Below are 20,215 nucleotides of genomic sequence, written 5' to 3' on the forward strand. Positions count from 1 at the left end.
TTATGTCCCCAAAGTACTTGCCACTCCTTTTAGAGCACAAGTCTCTGTGGATCTGACAGCGAGTCTGACTTTCTCTCGTCACAGGCGATTTTTGAGATTCGCCTTCGAGGGCCAGGCATATCAATACACAGTCCTACAGTTCGGCCTGTCCCTGGCATCCTGTATATTATGATGTGCATGCGAGCTTTGAACTATTTGGACGATTGACTGATTCTAGCTCGATCTCATTCAGAGCTCATAGAACACAGGACCATATTACTCGAACACCTCGAGAATCTTGGTCTCACAGTCAATTGGGCGAAGAGCTCGCTGTCCCCCAGCCAGGAAATATCCTTTCTGGGCACAGAGCTGAACTCGCTGTCAATGACAGCGCGACTATCGCCAGAGCGCATACTGAACATTGGGGCACTATAGTCCCGCTCAAGAGATTTCAGAAAATGCTGAGCCTCGTGGCCTCATCATCATCAGTACTCCAGCTGACGGTGCCCACTGCAGTGGTGGCTGAAAGCACGAGTGCCGTCTCGAGCTTGGGCCTCCGATCTGTTTCGCCTAAGGGTCAATCAGAAATGGGTCGCAGCTCTGAAACCTTGGAAGGCGACCGACTGGTACTGGTACCACCGCCTCTTCAATCTGACATTCTCTCTTCGGATCTGACAGCGAGTCTGACGTGAATCTCCTTTGCCTGGTTAGGGCCTTTAGAATTTACGTGGAGCGTTCGGCTGCTTTCAGACGGTCAGGACAGCTATTTGTTTCGTTTGGTGGCCGATCTAAAGGTCTAGCTGCCTCGAAACATAGCCTTTCCAGGTGGATAGTGGACGCTATCTCACTGGCTTATACATCTAAGAGCCTTCGTTGCCCTCTGGGCGTCAGAGCTCATTCCACTAAAGGCATGACTCTTCGTGGGCCTGGTCCAGTGGGATTTCCCTTCACGATATCTGTATGGCGGCAGGCTGGGCCTCTCTGTCTACATTTATAGGGTTCTATAACCTGGAAGTTCTCTCTAGAAGAGGGAATGAGTGTTGTGTAACCCTGCCGTGCTTGTGCTACCATCTGGTTTCTCTTCAGTCAATGAAGACCAAGGAGCATCTTATCGAGCTCTGGCTTATATAGGCATAAGCCACGACCATTCGCCCACACGCCCACTCATTGGTGCTTACCTCACGAGCAGTGCCTCGATAGGTTGCAGCAGTTGCCGCATAGCATCCAATAGGCGCGCGAGCTGCCTCGCCTAGGTCTGCTAGCTGCAGCAAGTGTGTTCTAAATTAATACAAATTATAAGGATAATTTTTGGCTTCAGTATTCTCGAGAAAAGAGGTTTTCCCTCTAAGGTTTTTTTTCCATAGTCAACTAGCTAGCTATTTATTAGTTATCTAACATTAAAAACATTTTTCTATTTAAATGAGAAAGTCATACGAACCTCAAAGTGTTAACCTGTCACCTCTGACCTTCAACAGCTCTGCCGTGCAAAGGCAAAAGACCGTAACTTCGTGTTTGGTCGAAAATTAGTTTTTTATATTTTTGGCACATTCAAGACCCCCTTTATCATGTGGATAAGTATCTTGAGTCAACTCCGTCGTTTTTTCGAGAAAATAATGGGTTGTCTTAACAGTAACTTCCAAAAGCCCGTGAGAAACCAAGGCAGAACACCGTAACACCAGTTACCGCTCTTTGGCTTTGTTTTGGAACGCTCATTTTGAGTTACGGTACTCTGCCTTTGTTTAGCCGCGCGTCAATATGAAGTTACGGTGCTGGCGTTCTATCAAATATGCTACCTTTCAGATTGTACGGTGTTCTGCCTTTGTTTTGCTCTCCATTAAAATTTAAATTACGATGTAGCCTGTGTACTTTGTACAGCTGCCATCAGTCCCTGTAACTTCTGATGTCCTCAGAGCTTTGTCCAGCACAAATGCGGTCAGAACATTTAGTATGGTCTGAACCCGCTCCATATGAAAAACGTGCGATAGGCTATCCATCGCGAATGATATATGCAGAGTTGACAGAAAAAAATGTTACACACGCCGTAGCAGGTGAATACAACAAAGAACTAAATCCCTGCCTCACCCAGATCGGGTTGAAACAATCATGCATCTAGCTGGCAGAGTGCCAAAACTTCGCCGGCGCCTTCAGCTCCGCCCTGAACACGGTCGAGCCGACGCGCGACTAATATATCACAGAGTGATAATAATGAAGCAACAACGGTATATTGGTGCATACAACATAATGCAGCAAGAATTGTTGGTGCATACAACATCAGACAAGCTGTTACAAGCGGGTTGTACCTACAATCACACTGTCCGGAATAAATCCGCGGGACGAGCGAAGTGCACTGCACAATAATAGGGCAGACAGCTGAAACCACCGCTACTGAAAAGACGCAGAACACAGAAGGTTGTGCTATAAATGCATTAGTCGTCTAGGTAGTCCAGAGCGCGCTCCCCACCGAGTCTCAAGATGGAAAGCACTGCGTTCGTACTTCGTACTTTTCGTGAACGTACGAGGAGCATGACACCTTCGAACACGAATATACTATAAGCGAGTCCCCAGGTCGAATGTGCGCGAGGACCTGTTTTATCGTGATCATTTTGAACGCGCGTTTATCAAGTCTTATGCCACTCGGTACCAATTGAAGATCTTACCGTTATGGAGGTATTTTGCCATGTCTCATGTATTAATAATGCCACCAGAATGCAACCAAAGCACAGGGTAGCAATAAGTAGATGTCTATAAGTGTAAATCATACAAAATAAATGCCATGATCACTAGATTTTATACAGGTGTTACTATAATGATTTTGTTAATGGTGATCATCAACCAAATATTGATAATGTGGAAGTTACTGCCTTTTGCCTTGGCATAACTTCTCACTTTTTGCTGACAATGCAAAGGCAGAGTGTACAGTAACTTTAAAATAGTGGTCAAAAGTCAAGTTTGAGCTCAAGATTTTTTATGTAGATAATTTGTATTACTAAAACATCTAATTGCCAGATTTACAGTGTCCTACCTATAATTAATTTGGAGGGACAACTGAAAATCTTTAAAGTCATTTTTCTCAGTTCCAAACACTAGCGAGTTAAGGTCTTTCTCATAATTTTTTTATTTTGTAATATTTTGTAACTATTGATGTAATATTAACCCTTACTAGACAGAACTTACTAAATGTTATTTTAAGGCTATCGTTGTTATCATAGAAATGTTTGGATAGAGTGATAAAAGGCAAAATGGTCAATAAATTAGAAGTTAAGGTATTTTGCCTTTGTATGACCCATTATTGTTTTGCAGATAATGCAAAGGCAGAATACAGTAACTTCCGAATAGGGGTCAAAGGTCAAGTTTGAGCTAAATATTTTTTAATGTAGATAAATATATTCATTATGACAACTACTTGGCAAATTTTCATTGTCCTACCTATCATACAATTGGCTGGACAACAAAAAAACTTTAAAGTCATTTTTCTCAGTTTCACACTCTGGTGAGTTAAGGTCTTTTGCCTTTGTAGGGCAGAGCTGTCACAGCTCCTGGTACAGATGGGATGTGTTGTTGCAGGAACTGATATGCTATAGGCTACTCCTGACTGGTCGAAATCTCATGCTACTTAGGACAAATGTAATGTACAGAAGTAGCTGCACTGCTTAAATACAAAATTAAAGTTTTTGAACGAAAAGATAAGTAAAGTCACTCTGATGACCATTTTTATGTGAAATGTGCATATTTACCCCCAATTGTCATGGTATGGGAAAAATTATTATTTTTTTAAACTTGAAACCAATTTTATTGGATTCCTTGACCCCAAAAATGTATACTTTGACACCAAATTTGTCATTATAGCGATATCAGAAGCAAAGATTTGGGCTCTAGAGTATTTTCGGCGCATTGGCGGCCATTTTTGAAAAAACATGTTTATTTCTGATACAAAGTGTGATCTCACTTGTGTCTTAGGATAAATGTATTTGTATGACCCTAAGGTACTTCCATACCAAAGGAGACCTTTGCATCATGACTTGAAGTCAAAGGCCTATTTTTTGGGCTTAACCTCCCTACTATATGGTAAAAATAAGTTTTGGACCCTGGTTTACACAAAATATGTAGGCTACTCAACAAGAATAACAGTCTTTCTACTATAGTAGTGACCTCAACATAATAACATATTTTTTAAGCCTGTGTATGAAATGTCACATGATATAATCTATAGTGTAAACCCGTCACAGGAGGTGTTACACCTTTATTGTACTCTTTGTGATGTTGACACGCTTTGAATAAGGTGAGGGGTGGATGCCCATGTCTAATGTTTCTGTTCTTGATTTTCTTTTTCTCATATGCTCTCTTCTGTGTCTCATTCCATCACATCTATCTTCCTCATGTTTTACCTTTTTCTTTAGCTGGTTTTACACTTTTTTTGGAACCTCCTCTAAAGTTGGTTGAGCACCTGCTTTACGATTTTTGGTTTCTTTAGCTGGTTTCCTCAGAAAGTGCTGCAGGGGAAGTTGCAGCACCTCCAGCTCCTGTTGCAGGACTGCGAACGGAACCGTCACCTCCTCCGCCCCCCCTTCCCCCACCAGCCGCAGAGCGTTCAGGTGGCATTGGTGACTCAAGACCTCCTTCATTCCAGTAAGGCACAAACTGATGCACGTAAAAACCTCTCAGATACCATAAGCAATACTAAGTAAATTACTAAATTACTTATGCTGGAAGTTGCTGGTCACTGGTTTGATTGGCGGTTATTTTATTTATTTATTTATTTATTTTTACTTTCACAACATTTTCTCTTTCAAAGCAGAGAAAAATGACAGGCCACATTTAGGACACCTGTTTAGGACATGATGTAACTTTTGAAAAATCTTAACAAAGGGTGTTCAGTTTCAGCTTTTTTGAATATGTAGAAAATATACCAGGGTTAAGGTGTCACAAAAAGGGATTGTTAGGTCATTGCTATATATATTAAGTACACCATATGAGTAAGGAGTATTTTAGAGGAGTTTTGATGTTTTGAATGTGGGTTATTATTTGGTGCCTTCAGATCAATTGAAGCAGTACTTGTCTAATCAATCTCCCTCATCCTTTGTTTTTCTATTTCATTCTCTCAGCCCTAATGTGGCCAGCAGTGTGGAGACTCTGGATGAAGCAACTGAAACAGAGTCGGTCATGTCGTTTAGGAGAGAAAGACCCAGATGCAGAGAGAGTTTAGAGCAGCACGGTCAGAACAATCTTTATGTGTTTGAATATTTGCATATTATATATTCAAAGGGTCTGCGAGGACAGTCTTTGGACAGGGTCATAGTGAATGAATTTTCACGCATCGAATTTTAATGTGAATCATGTCAAGTCAAATCGTTCTGAATTTGCAAAAATCGTTCTTGAATCTAATTGAAAACCAGTAAATCGTGAATTGAATCCATTCGCTTTCTACCCAAAGATTCAGCCATTGTTTCTCTTAGGGCCTCTCCCAAATGGCACACTTCATATGCACTTTTCGGTCTTGTGGACTTACAATGGCTGCCGTGTGGGCGTGTCCGTTAAGTCCGTGAGACCGTAGGGTGTCCCATTTGTCATTTTAGGTCTCAGAAGGCTGCTCACGAGCGGTCGATTTTGCGCCCTCGATGCACACTTTTGCCGAGCCCGCACTGATGCCAGCTCCGCAGCAGACTTCTTCCTGACAGTCAAAGCGGTGTTACGTCAGGAAAGTGCGGACTCAGAGGAAGATGTAGGATGAAAGTAGGATGAAAATCACCCTAAAATCTCTCCCCCCATAACAAACGACTTTCAAGTACAACCCCCCCAATATTTATACCATGGTTAATGAAATATAGTCAGGATATTAATTAATTATATAAATTGCGTGTTCAGAGCTTTTATACGCGCTAAGTGAACGGACCAATTATTAGCGCAATATGACTGAAGTCCGGTTTATTGTGTATTCGTTGCGTGTGAATCACCGTACTGTGCGCGCATTAACCAGCACGCTCCAAGATTTGAGCGCGCTGTTCCTATCACCGATGATAAAATGTTCGACCCATTTGAATTCTATTGAGAATTTACAAATTTAGAAAAAACTAAAAAAAAAAAAAGTCAAACGTGATCTAAAACAGCCACATAAACTTAAAAAGGCTGATGAAAAGAGAAGAAAACATAATCTTGCACCAACATGAATTAGAAACCTTTTAAAACCATATGACCACCCATACTAGAATTTCTCATATTTTAATGTGTTTATTGTGGTAAATTTTTAATAGATCAAATGTTAAGGAAATAATAAATAACATCAAGTTAAGGAATTTTTTTCAGTAGGCTATAGATTTATATTATAACTGTGGCATGTTGTATCTATAGTTTCTAAATGTGTGGTTAAGGTTGCTATTTTTCATAACAAATGCTATAGATAAAAAAACAACAACAAAAAACAGTCAACATTGGCATGAGGAGTCATCAATGGTCTTACCTGTAATTATAGACTTTTCAAACGATTTCAAGAACTGTAGTACATTTTCATAAGGGCAAGTACAAGTTTTATAAATTTGCAAAAAACGTTCTTGAATCGAATTGAATCGATTCGCTTTCTACCGAAATATTAGAATCAAGAGCTTTAAACTCAGGACCTTCATGAGTTATGCGGTGTAAAATGTGTTCTATTCTAATGATCATTAGGAAAAGCCTTCAGATATTAAGAGATGACAGCCAAAAATCATTAAGAGCCTGGTGAACTGTTAAGTAGTGTTGCTTTCATCAACGAAAATTATGACTAAATATCGTCGTCAACGAACCTTTATCTCGTGACGAAAACGAGACGCAACATAAATGCTGGTCATGTGACGATGACTATAATTAAATGTATAATGCAATATTGTTGACGAATAAAAACGAGACTAAATGTGGTTTACAAAATAAAAACTATGCTAAAATGTCTCTTCATTTTCGTTGACCAAAACGAGACGAGACGAAATGTATTTAACGTTATTTCGTCTCGTTTACTTGCATTATTATTATGCAGCATTTCTGTTTCATGTGTCACTTCAGGGGCTGCATCAGATCGCACTGCGCAGATGCAGGCGACTTCACATCCTCAAGCCCCACTCGTGGCATTATTTAGAAGATGCAGCTGCGTGAGTAACACAAGAGGCAGGTTTAGAAGGAAAAAACAGGTAGTCTTTACTTAGTTTTCTTTCCTGAGCATAAACAAAGGATCCAGGATAAATGCTGTGTTGAGCAAGGTACAAATCCACACTGGATGATGCAGGCAAAAGAGTCCAATAATATAAAACAAAGATTACCAGTAAAGCTGGTCAAAAGGTCTGAGCAGAAGTCTTAACATTCTTGGATCCAGGTCTATAAGAGATCACAAAATTAAAACGGGGTAAAAAAGAGAGCCCACCTGGCCTGCCAGGGGTTAAGGTGCTTTGCCTGCTGTAGGTAGGACAGGTTTTTGTGATCTGTCCACACAATAAAAGGAGCCCCCTCCCCTCCAGCCAGTGGCGCCACTCTTCCAGTGCAAGTTTCACAGCAAGGAGCTCTTGGTTACCCACATCATAGTTTCTCTCAGCTGACGACAGACGTCTGGAAAAGAAAGAACACGGATGGACTCTGTTATCTGTGATAGACCTTTGGGAGAGCACTGCCCCAACTCCCTCTTCTGATGCATCCACCTCCACGATAAATGGCAGTTCAGGGTCTCGGTGTACCAGGATTGGGGCAGAAGAAAATAGTCCCTTTAACCTGTTGAACGCCTGCTGAGCATCAGTAGTCCAGTGGATACGAGCGGGTGATCCCTTAGTAAGTGTGGAGACGGGTGCTGCAATAGTGCTGAAATTGCGAATAAACTTCCTATAGAAATTGGCAAAACCAATAAATCTTTGTACCTGCTTTAGTGATTTGGGCTGGGGCCAGTTGGTGATGGTGGACACCTTCGTTGGTTCCATCTGGATGCCTTCTTGTGAGACAACATAGCCTAGGAATGAGACTTGGGGCACATGGAACTCACATTTTTCAAGTTTTACGAAAAGGTGATTCAAGAAGCTTCCTCAGGACCTGTTGGACATGGTGAATGTGTTCCTGTTCCTGAGTCTGAGAAAATAAGTATGTCGTCTAGATAGACAAACACAAAATGGTTCAACATCTCCCTCAAGACGTCATTGATGAAGGCTTGAAAGACTGCTGGAGCATTAGCTAACCCAAAAGGCATGACTTGATATTCCCAGTGGCCAGTTGGGGTACTGAAGGCTGTCTTTCATTCGTCTCCCTCCTTTATGCGTACCAAGTTCTTGGGGACAAAAAAGAAACCAGCACTAGCTGGTGAAGATGATGGGCAAATAAAACCAGTATTCAAAGCATCCTGGATATATTCTTTCATGGCCTTAGTCTCTGGGGCAGAGAGGGAATACAGGTGACCTCTAGGAGGGAGTGCACCCGGAAGAAGGTCAATAGCACAATCATATGGTCTATGAGGGGTTAGCTTAGTAGCGCGTTGTTTGCTAAACACTTCTCTCAAGTCATAGTAATCAGGGGGCATGAGTTTTAGATCTTGTGATTTATTCAAGGAAATGGCACTCACCTCCTCAATAGCTGCCAGAATTTCTTTACTCTGGACCACAGTGGAAGCAGGAGAGGTACAAGAATCCAAGCACGCAGAGCCCCAACGGAGGAGAGTTCCAGAGGTCCAGGATAATTGAGGGTAGTGAAGCCGCAGCCAGGGGTAACCTAGAATAAGGGGTTCTCTGGAAGACTTGATCAGATGAAAAAAAAATTGTTTCACGATGGTTACTATCAATGGTCAGTGAATTGAAAAGATTATAATGTCCGCAACACTGCTACTTACTCCCATATTTTAATAAAAAAGGCAACGTATCGACCATACTGGGTCTTCTTCTATCAATGGTCAAGCATAAAGGAACTGTTTTGAACTTGATTATTCCAGACCCTATTGGTCTGCCATCTAGGGCCTCAACTTTCCAGAATGAAGAGCAAGTCTCAAAGGGGATACACATTTTCTTAGCAAAATTAATGTCCAAAAAGTTATCCGCTGCACCTGAATCCACAAATGGTTTCAAAGTCACTGTCTTTTCCCTGGTGTCCCCCCAAGTAAGCGTAGCTGGGAGCAGTAAACGGGAGTGAGGAGCGTCAAACTGAGCAGTTCCACTCGCTAAGGTCCCCACTCCCCTTAGCGAGCTTTGGCTTTTAAAGCTAACTCGAGGCACGAAGAGCGCAAGTGGTTAGAGCCACCACAATAGAAACACAGACCTTCTCTCATGCGTCTCTCTCTCTCCTTAGGTGAAATGCGTGCTCTACCAAGCTGCATAGGCTCTTCCTCCATCTGTGGAGTAGAATAGGAAACTTCTGGGAAGTTGGGGGATGATAGCATGGGCGTGTCTCGGGTAGTGCAGTGTTCTCTTTTTCTTTCACGAATACGGTTATCAATTCGGACAGCCAAAGTTATGAGTTCCTCCAGACTTGTACCCCAATCTCTGCTGGCTAACTCATCCTTAACCGCTTCAGAAAGGCCACGATAGAATGTTGAAATGAGCGCCTCTGAATCCCACTTACTCTCAGAAGCCAAAGTACGAAAATCAATCGCAAAGTCGGCCACAGATTGTTGCCCCTGACGTAGGTCTAGTAGTCTCCTTGCTGCCTCACGGCCACTGACTGGATGGTCAAACACTTGTTGAATAGTCTCTGTGAACACTTTCACAGAGTGGTTGGAGTTCAAAGATGAGTGACACTTGAGTCAGGAAGCCCTTGCAGGCACCAGGCCTCCCACCGTAGCACTGTGGGGTTAGAATCTTTGGTTCTTGGGACATTGGTGCAGTTAATGGTGGGGCTTCAGTCGCTGGTAGTACCATGGGTTCTCGAGGCAAGCATGCTTGTAGTTGTTGCAGCGAGTCCCCAATCTGGTTCACAACGTCTGTTAGTCTCTGGAGCTGTGTCTCATGTGATCCAAGCAAAACACCCTGTTTGCTAATGGCTCTGTGAATCTGTTCAGTTTCTGCCAGGTCCATATCTTGTATGGCTCAGTCTTGCTGTCAGGTCTGGGAATCGAACCCAGAGTGTGTTGCTGGTAACTCAAGGTGCTAACCACTGTTCTACTGGGTAGTGTGGACCCAATTGACCGTTCGCAAAGACCCGCCCCCCTTAGTTACTGTCGCTATGTCCGACAAGCTACGCTGCTCTCACACACACACACCATGTTCTCACGCAGTGAAAAATACATCGCGGACTGACAACACGCTGACAGACAGGACAAACCAGGTTACTTTTCGGTTACTTTTGATATTAAACATATTAAACAAAGTCTCACCTTTCAAATTTGGTCTTTTTTTTAAAAGAAATTTATAGCATCAAATAAACATGAATGAACATAAGAAGGAATGTTGTTTTAATCGCAGAAAGGCATCAGTACATTCCGTTTTTCAAGTTCAAATTCTCCCATGTTAATCTACTAACTCTCCTGACTGCTTTGTCGGACAAAATGGCGGATGGCGAAGTATGATTGGTCAGATCACCTGTCAATCAAGCTACCTGCGAAGGGTCAATTGGCAGATAATCACAAGAGGTAGGTTTAGAAGGAAAAAAACAGGTAGTCTTTACTTAGTTTTCTTTCCTGAGCATGAACAAAGGATCCAGCATAAATGCTGTGTTGAGCAAGGTACAAATCCACACTGGAAGATGCAGGCAAAAGAGTCCAATAATATAGAACAAAGATTACCAGTAAAGCTGGTCAAAAGGTCTGAGCAGAAGTCTTCCAGGTTAAACAAAACACAAAAGCATGGCAAGAGAACTAGGCTAGGCAAGAGAACTTCAAGACTGAGCAAAGATACAAGCAAATGCAAGCCTTTAAATATACACCTGTTAACTCTAACTAGCTAGGCACAGGTGACTCAATTGAACCAATAATGAGCAGTGAATTAGGAGGAAGATGTGGAAGGTCTTGTGCTCGCAGTCGCCCTCTGCTGGACAGAGCGTGGGGTGACAAAAATGTTAAGTAAAGTTAGTTTGACTTCCCATGGCACTGTGTAGACAAGACAATTCTGTCATACTGATACGTTCCAGATGCTTAATATTAAATACATTAAAAATCCTATGTAAACAAGTAATAGTTAACTAGGCTATGACTTTATTGCAGTTATGTTATCAACCAACTTTGTATGTCTGGATGATATAAGATACCACAAAAGACTATTTTGCAAAAATAAATAAATAAACATATCTCACTAGGGAGCATGCCCTGGGACCCCACTAAAATGGTTTACACTTCAAGACCCCCCCCCCCCCCCCTCCCTCCCTCCTCCCCCCCTCCCCCCTCCCCCAATGTTCAAACTAAAACTACACCCTTGATAAAAGGATTCGTTAGTTATGCAGAAATCGAGTTGCAATGACAAAATCGCTGCATTCATGTGCTCAACATGTCTGTGATTGGCTTCAATGCTCTTCACTGCAACCTTTCATGCCACGATCTAAATATAATGCCATAGGTCTAAATATAATGCTATAATCAACACTTTTCACAATTAGTTAACCTTGAGAGCTGTAATAGTAAAAACGTGCTAAAAGTTTTTAGAGAGAGTTCCACATGTAATACTTAGTTATTTCATATGCAAAGATGTTAGCCAATCACAGCAGTGGGCGTTTACACTGAAGTCTCACAGCAGACATGCCCCTTAAAACCGAGCGTTCAAATCAGAGGGCTAAAATCAGAGTAGGAAAAATGCCTTTTATCTCTAAATTATGAACATTTTTGATGTAAAAATCATACTACCATTATAAGTGCACCACAGGAAACATTATAAAACAATAAAACAATTCATGACCCCTTTAACACCCGCCAAATGTGGCTAAAAATCAACTGTGGAGGTTAACAATGTAAAATCACTAGGCTATTTGGCGGGTTACGTTTCACAAATTATGTTCACTCAATTTGTTGGCATCATTCATTTGTTTATGTAATCTGCGCATCTTTGTCCCTTTCTTCATCCCTAATGAGTTTGAATCCCTGATTATCCCACTTATTATAAGGCTGTCCATTATTGTCCTTTAACCGATACATTGTCTTTTCTTGTCCAACTTTACGCTCTAAATTAAAAAATAAGACGTTGGACCGTCCATATCCCTTTTAGACAAAAAATCTGCTTCTCACAAGAGCCGTTTTGAACTTTTACTTTTAAAACTGAACACAGTTCTTGTTTCAAATCAGTCCACTTTACTTGCAAATTGATAGAATTGATAGCAACCATCTTTTCCTCAATGGCATTCATTTCTTTTTCAATCCACTCTAATATCATTTTCATACACATTGTAGAATGAGAAACATATTGTTGACAGAAACCTTTAATATGTATCTTCCCAATCTCCCACCACTGGATAATGTTCTCAAATCTTTCTTTTTCTTTTTTCCATGTTTCCCGAAAACTTTGAAAAATGTCTCCAAAACATTTATCATTCAAGAGTTTCACATTGAAACGCCAATAGCTGCTTTTATAAGCTCTCTTTTCCACACTGCATTCAACTGTAATTAACTTGTTATCAGAGAACACTGTAGGAATAATAGTACTATGTAAAGTTCTATTTTTCATATTATGCGATACATAAAACTATCTAACCGTGCTGCAGAAACTGTTATTGCTAAATTTCACCCAAGTATACTGTTGTGTACCTAGATTTTTCAGTCTCCACACATCAGAAAAATTATAAGATTCAATAATATTTGCTAAAACAGCAGCAGATTTTGGATGAGATTATTATCCATTTCTATCCATTGTAAAATTGAGTGTACAATTCCAATCTCCTCCTAAGACAATGCAATCACTATCGTGTTGTTGTGTTAGAACTTGTTCCAGTTTATTAAAAACATGAATTCTATCGTTCCCTTTATTAGGAGCATAGATGTTCACAAAAACAAGGTTACTAATTTCTACTCTTACTACAAGCAATCTTTCTGGTTCTACTTCAGTTTTTGATAGAATTAGTAGTATTACACTGCAGATGATTTATGACCCTATGATTGAAAGGTGGGTGGGGCTAACCTTTGCCCTAGTTACCCATCGATCAAGTTGACAGTTGGTTTTGACCTGTTGACCGGGGTGTGATATATCAAGTTGACACATAGTTTTGACCTATTGACCTGGATATTACACATCATTTTGTCAGTTGGTTTTGATCCGGGGGTATTATATATCAAGTTGACACATAGTTTTGCCCATTAGATGTATTACACATCATTTTGACAGTTGGTTTTGATCCGGGGTATGGTACATAATTTTGTCAGTTGGTTTTGACCGGGGTATTAAGTGGGTCGCACACCGGACGAGAAGCGCAGCGCCGCGTCGCGCCACGTCTAGGACAACTCCAGGTATCGCACACCGGACGCGCACATTCTAATCGCGCGAGCACAATTTTGAATCAACTCCTGGTAGAAGAGCTGCACGATGTGTGTTTTATATTGATTAATTATTTATTTTTTTATGTTCATTGAATAATAGCTTATGTTTGAACGTTAATCAAGTAAAAGTGGATTCTGGATTTGGATTTGGATTCTGGTCTGATCGCTGATCGATTGCTCCTGTCTGCCTCGCTGCCTGCTGTGTGTTTGTTTGCTTCGAGGCTGTAAGCTCCGCCTGAGCCTCGTATTTCTTTATGTTTTGAGCCATCATTTACTATCTAGTTGTTTATACTACTAAATACAGCTTACCCAACATCTCAGATTAACCTTACATCTCTAGCTTCCGTTATTGTTAACACAGCACGCTAGTAACTCGCTAACGTTAGCCTGCTAACGCGCCACCCGTGCGCTCATTTATATATTTATTTTCTCTCGCGCGCCCGCGCCTTTGAGTTCATAAAGTCCAGGTAAGTAAGAAATCAGTCAACAAACACGGTGAGTAATGTCTTCTTGTCCTGTTATTGTCACCTGTGTCACATGTCATATGTTTAGTATAGCCTTCTCCGATGGCAATATAGGATTTATATGTGATAAATGCAAGGAGACAGTCAGGCTGACGGAGAAGATTTCAGAACTAGAGACACGCATCCAAACTTTAATTGAGGATGGTAAGAATGCTAGATCTTTAGATAGTGTTTTGGATGCGCCTAGCATAGTGAACTCTTTACATGATTCAGTTCCGGCTGAAGTAGAGCCCGTGCAGCAGGGCAGATGGGTTACTGTGAGAGATCACCGCTCTAGTCGCGGATCAAAGAACCACTCTTCCGTTCCGATTCCCATAACAAATCGATTTGCCCCACTCAGTGAAACACCCACTGAGAATTCTGTTGATTGTGCCCTGGTAATTGGTGATTTTTTGGGGCAAGCCTGATCTGTTGAAAAGAGATGGTATCCATCCCTCCTGGGCTGGTGCTGCTCTTCTCTCTAGTAATTTGGCTCATAGTCTTAGAGCTAAAACATGACAATCTGGGGCTCAGGTCAGGAAGCAGAAAGACTGGCTAAACCGACCGTCTGCTAGCGGCCTCACGTCACCAAGGTCAGATAAATCCCATCACATAGAGCCTCTTTCACCTAGATATCATCATATAGAGACTGTGTCTGTTCCCCGAATTTGGAAATCCAAAAAACGTCAGGTTAAAAATTTAATTGATGTTCAACAAATAAAAAACAGATATAATACAGATGAGCAAATGATAAAGCTTGGGTTGCTGAATATTCGATCCCTTACTTCAAAATCTCTTATAGTTAATGATATGATTTCAGATTATAATCTTGATATGCTGTGTTTGACAGAAACCTGGCTAAAACCAAACGATTACATTATTTTAAATGAGTCAACCCCACAGCATTACAGTTATAAAAATGAACCTCGTGTGAAAGGCAAAGGGAGAGGTGTTGCTGTAATTTATAGTAATATTTTCAAAACCACTAAGAAATGTAGCTTTAAATATACTTCTTTTGAAGTATTGGTGCTTAATGTAAAAATATATAGTGTAAACGATAAATCACATTTGAGAAATCTGCTGGCTACTGTGTACAGGCCACCAGGGCACCATAAAGATTTTATCAAAGAATTTGCGGACTTTCTATCAGATTTAGTATTGGCTGCAGATAAAGTACTAATTGTTGGTGATTTTAATATACATGTAGATAATGAAAAAGATGCTTTGGGATTGGCATTTAAAGACATTGTAAACTCAATTGGAGTTAGACAACACGTGTCAGGACCTACTCATTGTCGTAATCATACTCTAGATCTAATATTATCACATGGAATAGATATTGATGCTGTTGAAATTCTGCAGCAGAGCGATGACATCTCAGATCATTATCTAGTCTCATGTAAATTACATTTAGCCAAGGCTGCAAAGCCGACTCCGTGTTATAAATACGTTAGACCTATAACTTCTGCCACTAAAGATTGCTTTATCAATAATCTTCCTAATCAGTTTCATCATCTCAGCATCCCAAATAGCTTAGAAGAACTCGATATTGCAACACAAACGTTTAACTCTCTCTTTTCCATCTCTTTAGACGCAGTTGCTCCGTTGCGCTTAAAGAAGATTAAAGAAAATAGTCCAACGCCGTGGTACAGCGAGCACACTCAGGCCCTAAAGAGAGCAGCCAGAAAAATGGAGCGCAACTGGAAGAAAACTAAACTAGAGGTAATTCGGATTTCGTGGAAAGAGAGCTCAATTGCTTACAGAGAGGCTTTAAAAGCTGCTAGATCTGCTTATTTTTCAAACCTATTAGAAGAAAATAAACATAATCCTAGGTATTTATTTGAAACGGTGGCTAAACTAACGAAAAAGAAAGCTTCAAGCTCAGAAGTGTCAAAGCAACACGGCAGTGATGACTTTATGAACTTCTTCACTTATAAGATTGATAATATCAGGGACAAAATTATAACTATGCAACCGTCTACCACAGTATCGCATCAGGAAGTGCATTGTAGTCTCCCTGAGGAAAAATTTGATTTATTTGTTGCTATAGGAGAGGAAGAATTCTGCAAACTCGTTAATTCATCTAAATCGACAACTTGTATGTTAGATCCTATACCGACTAAGCTACTGAAAGAGATGTTTCCAGAGGTCATATATCCTCTTCTTAATATCATTAATTCATCTTTGTCTCTAGGATACGTACCAAAAACCTTTAAACTGGCTATGATAAAACCGCTTGTTAAAAAACCACAACTTGATCCTACAGAATTAGTCAATTACAGGCCGATCTCGAATCTGCCTTTTCTGTCAAAGATATTAGAAAAAGCAGTATCTTCACAACTATGTTCCTTTCTAGAAAGAAATGATATCTGCGAGGATTTTCAGTCCGGATTTAGACCGTACAATAGCACTGAGACCGCTCTCATTAGAGTCACAAATGATTTGCTCTTATCATCCGATCGTGGTTGTATCTCTCTATTAGTGTTACTCGATCTTAGTGCTGCATTTGACACCATTGACCACAATATTCTTTTAAATAGACTAGAAAACGTACTCGGTTACTAACGTAACCTCTGTTCTCTCTAGAGAGGGAACGAGTACTGCGTAATAGCTTACGCTAGGGGAAAAACTCTTTTCCGCGAGATATTGAAGCCAAAAATTATCCTTAATTTTTTAATAATGTAAAACGCTTTGCAGCAGCAAGCAGACATAGGCGAAACAGCTCGCGCGCCTATTGGCTGCTCTGCAGCAAATGCAGCAGCCTATCGAGAGAGACTCTGCGTGACGTAATGACCAATGGGGGCCATTCGCGCCCATATCGTCACGTCCCGCCAGAAGGGGCGTGGTCTCACCCTATAAATATGCTCGTTAGGCTGATACAAACTGGTTTTTACCGCTGAAGCGAACCAGAGCGTATTCCAAGCACGGCAAGATACGCAGTACTCGTTCCCTCTCTAGAGAGAACAGAGGTTACGTTAGTAACCGAGTACGTTCTCTTACGAGAGTATCTCTCGTACTGCGTAATAGCTTACGCTAGGGGAACACAATGCAACACGCCGTGCGTACAGGGATCCAACACCAAAGTCCCGGGGGCCGAAGCCCAGGGCTCATGTAGTGCATAATCACCATAAACTCACATAGAGTGGAGGAAGAGAGGCTGGAAGCGTCATTCCTTATAAAAAAGCACCCAGCGGGGCTATTATATGACAACAAAACGCGCAGCCAGGGTGAAAGCTTTCAGCCTGATCTGGGTAGCCATACGTGTGTCAACACTCATGGGGCTGCAGTAAACTCAGCATCTGGGCCGCAAAGCGGGGTGGTGGTGGTGCAGTGGGGTGGTGATGGTGCAGTGGATAAGACACATGCCTTTGGTGTGAGAGACCTGGGTTTGAATCCACTGTGAGACACCAATGTGTCCCTGAGCAAGACACTTAACCCCTAGTTGCTCCAGAGGTGTGCGACCTCTGACATATATAGCAATTGTAAGTCGCTTTGGATAAAAGCGTCAGCTAAATGAATAAATGTAAATGTAATGTAAAGCGGGGCAGATAGCACTGAATTTTAAACCGCCAAAAGCTTAGCTTGTAAGGCGGGTACCTCCAGGTTATAGTATTTTATAAATGTAGACGGCGAGGCCCAGCCCGCGGCCGTACAGATATCTTGCAGGGAAACCCCGCTCGACCACGCCCACGAAGAGGCCACGCCTCTCGTGGAGTGCGCCCTGACACCCAAAGGGCACTGTAGGCCCTTCGCAGAGTAAGCGAGCGCAATGGCATCCACTATCCATCTGGATAGGCTCTGTTTTGAGGCGGCGAGTCCCTTGGAACGCCCGCCAAACAAAACAAAAAGCTGCTCCGTCTGTCTGAAAACAGACGAGCGTGACACATAAGCTCTCAATGCCCTGACGGGGCAAAGGAGACTCGCATCATCCTCCTCACTGAGAACCGGAAGGGCGGACAGGGAAATTACCTGGGCCCTGAACGGTGTATTGAGGGATTTCGGGACATACCCGTGCTTTGGTTTGAGAATGACCTTCGAGTCATTAGGCCCAAACTCCATACACGACGCGCTTACTGAAAGCGCCTGTAAGTCCCCTATGCGCTTCACTGAAGCGAGAGCCATGAGAAACACTGTTTTGAACGACAGGTGTTTCATGTCCACCAGCTGGATTGGCTCGAACGGGGCGCCTTTCATGGCCTCCAGGACCGTGGAAAGGTCCCACGTCGGGACTGAAGGGGGCCTGGGAGGGTTCAGCCTCCGAGCTCCCCTAAGGAAACGCACGACTAAGTCGTTTTTCCCCAGCGACTGGCCAGACACCGGTTTTGCAAACGTTGCTATGGCCGCCACATACACTTTGAGCGTGGATGGGGTCCTGCCCTTATCCAGTAGCTCTTGAAGGAAGGAAAGCACTTCCGAAACCCCGCACTCCACAGGTGAAAAGCTCTGGGCTTGACACCATGCAGAGAAAACAGACCATTTCGAGGAGTAGAGCCGCCTGGTAGACGGAGCTCTAGCCTGCGCGATCGTGTTTAACACTCCTTCTGGGAGGCTAGCGGGTACCCGTTGATGGCCCATGCGTGCAGGGACCACAACTCCGGGCGAGGGTGCCAAATCGAGCCCTCCGCCTGAGAGAGGAGGTCTCTCCTCAATGGTACAGGCCATGGGGCAGTGCTGGTCAGCTGCATCAGGGCAGGGAACCACGTCTGGTTTGTCCAGAGCGGAGCTACGAGCAGCACTGGGCATCCGTTCTCCCTGATTCGTTCCAACACCTGAGGCAGGAGCGAGACGGGAGGAAAAGCATATAGGGGGCAGCGGGGCCAAACATGAGCCAGCGCGTCCTTGCTTTTCGAGAAAAACTCCGGGCAATGAGCGTTTTCGTGGGACGCGAACAGGTCCACTTGTGCTCTGCCGAACGTTTTCCACAGCAGCTGGACCGTCTGCGGGTGCAGCGACCATTCCCCTGCCGGGACCTTGTTCCTGGACAGTCTGTCTGGTCCCACATTCAGGTGACCAGGCACGTGCGCCGCTCTCAGTGAGAGCAGGCTGTGCTGAGCCCAGACCAGAAGGCGTTCCGTCAGCCTGAGAAGGCTTCGTGACCTGACGCCGCCCTGGCGATTTATGTATGCCACCACTGACATGTTGTCCGACCGGACTAAGACGTGGTGGCCTGTTATCTGGGGACAAAAAAGCCGTAGCGCTTTGTCGACTGCTATCATCTCCAAGCAGTTTATGTGAAGGAGCTTTTCCCGTTCTGACCACAGGCCAGCTAGCGGTCTGCCCTCGAGCAGCGCTCCCCACCCCGAGGTGGAGGCGTCCGTAGACACCACCTTCACACTCGAAGCGGTCCCCAGACTCACATCTGACTGATACCAGTCGGTCACTTTTCAAGGTTCCAGAGCTGAAACGCACTGAAGGTCGACCCTGAGGCGAAACAGACCCGCTGTCCATGCCCTGGGTGGAACCCGCGCTTTCAGCCACATCTGCAGTGGGCGCATGTGGAGCAAGCCCAACTGGAGTACAGAGGCTGCTGAGGCCATCAGCCCCAGCACTTTCTGAAACCTTTTGAGCGGAACTATCGCGTCGTGGCGGAAGGATTTCACGCCGCGCTGAATACTCAGTACGCGCTCTGGTGACAGGCGTGCTGTCATGGACAGCGAGTCCAACACGGTTCCCAGAAAGGAAATTTTCCGACTGGGAGACAGTGAGCTCTTCGCCCAATTGACTGTGAGGCCCAGCTTCTCGAGGTGCTCGAGTAATGCGGCCCTGTGTTCTATGAGCTCCGATTGTGATCGAGCTAGAATCAGCCAATCGTCCAAGTAGTTCAGGACTCGCATGCCCTGAAGTCTCAGGGGTGCGAGCGCCGCGTCCATGCACTTCGTAAATGTACGAGGTGCTAGGGACAGGCCGAACGGCAGGACTGTGTATTGATATGCCTGGCCCTCGAAGGCGAATCTCAAAAATCGCCTGTGATGGGACGCTATTTGTATCTGGAAATAGGCGTCTTTCAGATCTATTGACATAAACCAGTCCCCGTGGCGCACTTGCGCGAGGATTTTCCTGGTCGTAAGCATTCTGAACTGGCGTTTGACAAGCGCTCTGTTCAGCTGTCGCAGATCTAAAATGGGTCTGAGACCCCCATCCTTTTTCGGTACCAGAAAATATCTGCTGTATAGGCCCCCTTCGCTCTGAGCCTGAGATAAAGGTTCTATAGCCCCTTTGCTCAGTAGTTTCGCTATCTCGGCACGAAGTAGATGAGACACTTCGTTTTTCACCGTAGTTTCGACGCGCGCCGTATAGCGGCGTGGGCGTCGAGCGAATTGTAGCGAATAGCCTCTCTTTATAGTGTTCAGCACCC

At 43.3% G+C, this 20,215-nt stretch overlaps 1 protein-coding gene across 1 annotated transcript in view; it reads left to right on the forward strand.

Moving 5' to 3' along the window:
* Positions 1-20,215, forward strand: part of LOC130071252 (segment polarity protein dishevelled homolog DVL-2-like) — a 133,036-nt gene that overhangs the window by 46,692 nt on the left and 66,129 nt on the right. The window contains exons 3-4 of the mRNA XM_056235949.1: positions 4,451-4,605; positions 5,082-5,191. Of these exons, the coding sequence (XP_056091924.1) occupies positions 4,451-4,605; positions 5,082-5,191 (265 nt within the window). The remainder of the gene's footprint in view (positions 1-4,450; positions 4,606-5,081; positions 5,192-20,215) is intronic.

The sequence above is a fragment of the Rhinichthys klamathensis genome, unplaced genomic scaffold (genome assembly GCF_029890125.1).
Source record: "Rhinichthys klamathensis goyatoka isolate OS25496 unplaced genomic scaffold, OSU_Roscu_1.1 h1tg000019l_1, whole genome shotgun sequence".
Classification (NCBI taxonomy): Eukaryota; Metazoa; Chordata; class Actinopteri; order Cypriniformes; family Leuciscidae; genus Rhinichthys; species Rhinichthys klamathensis.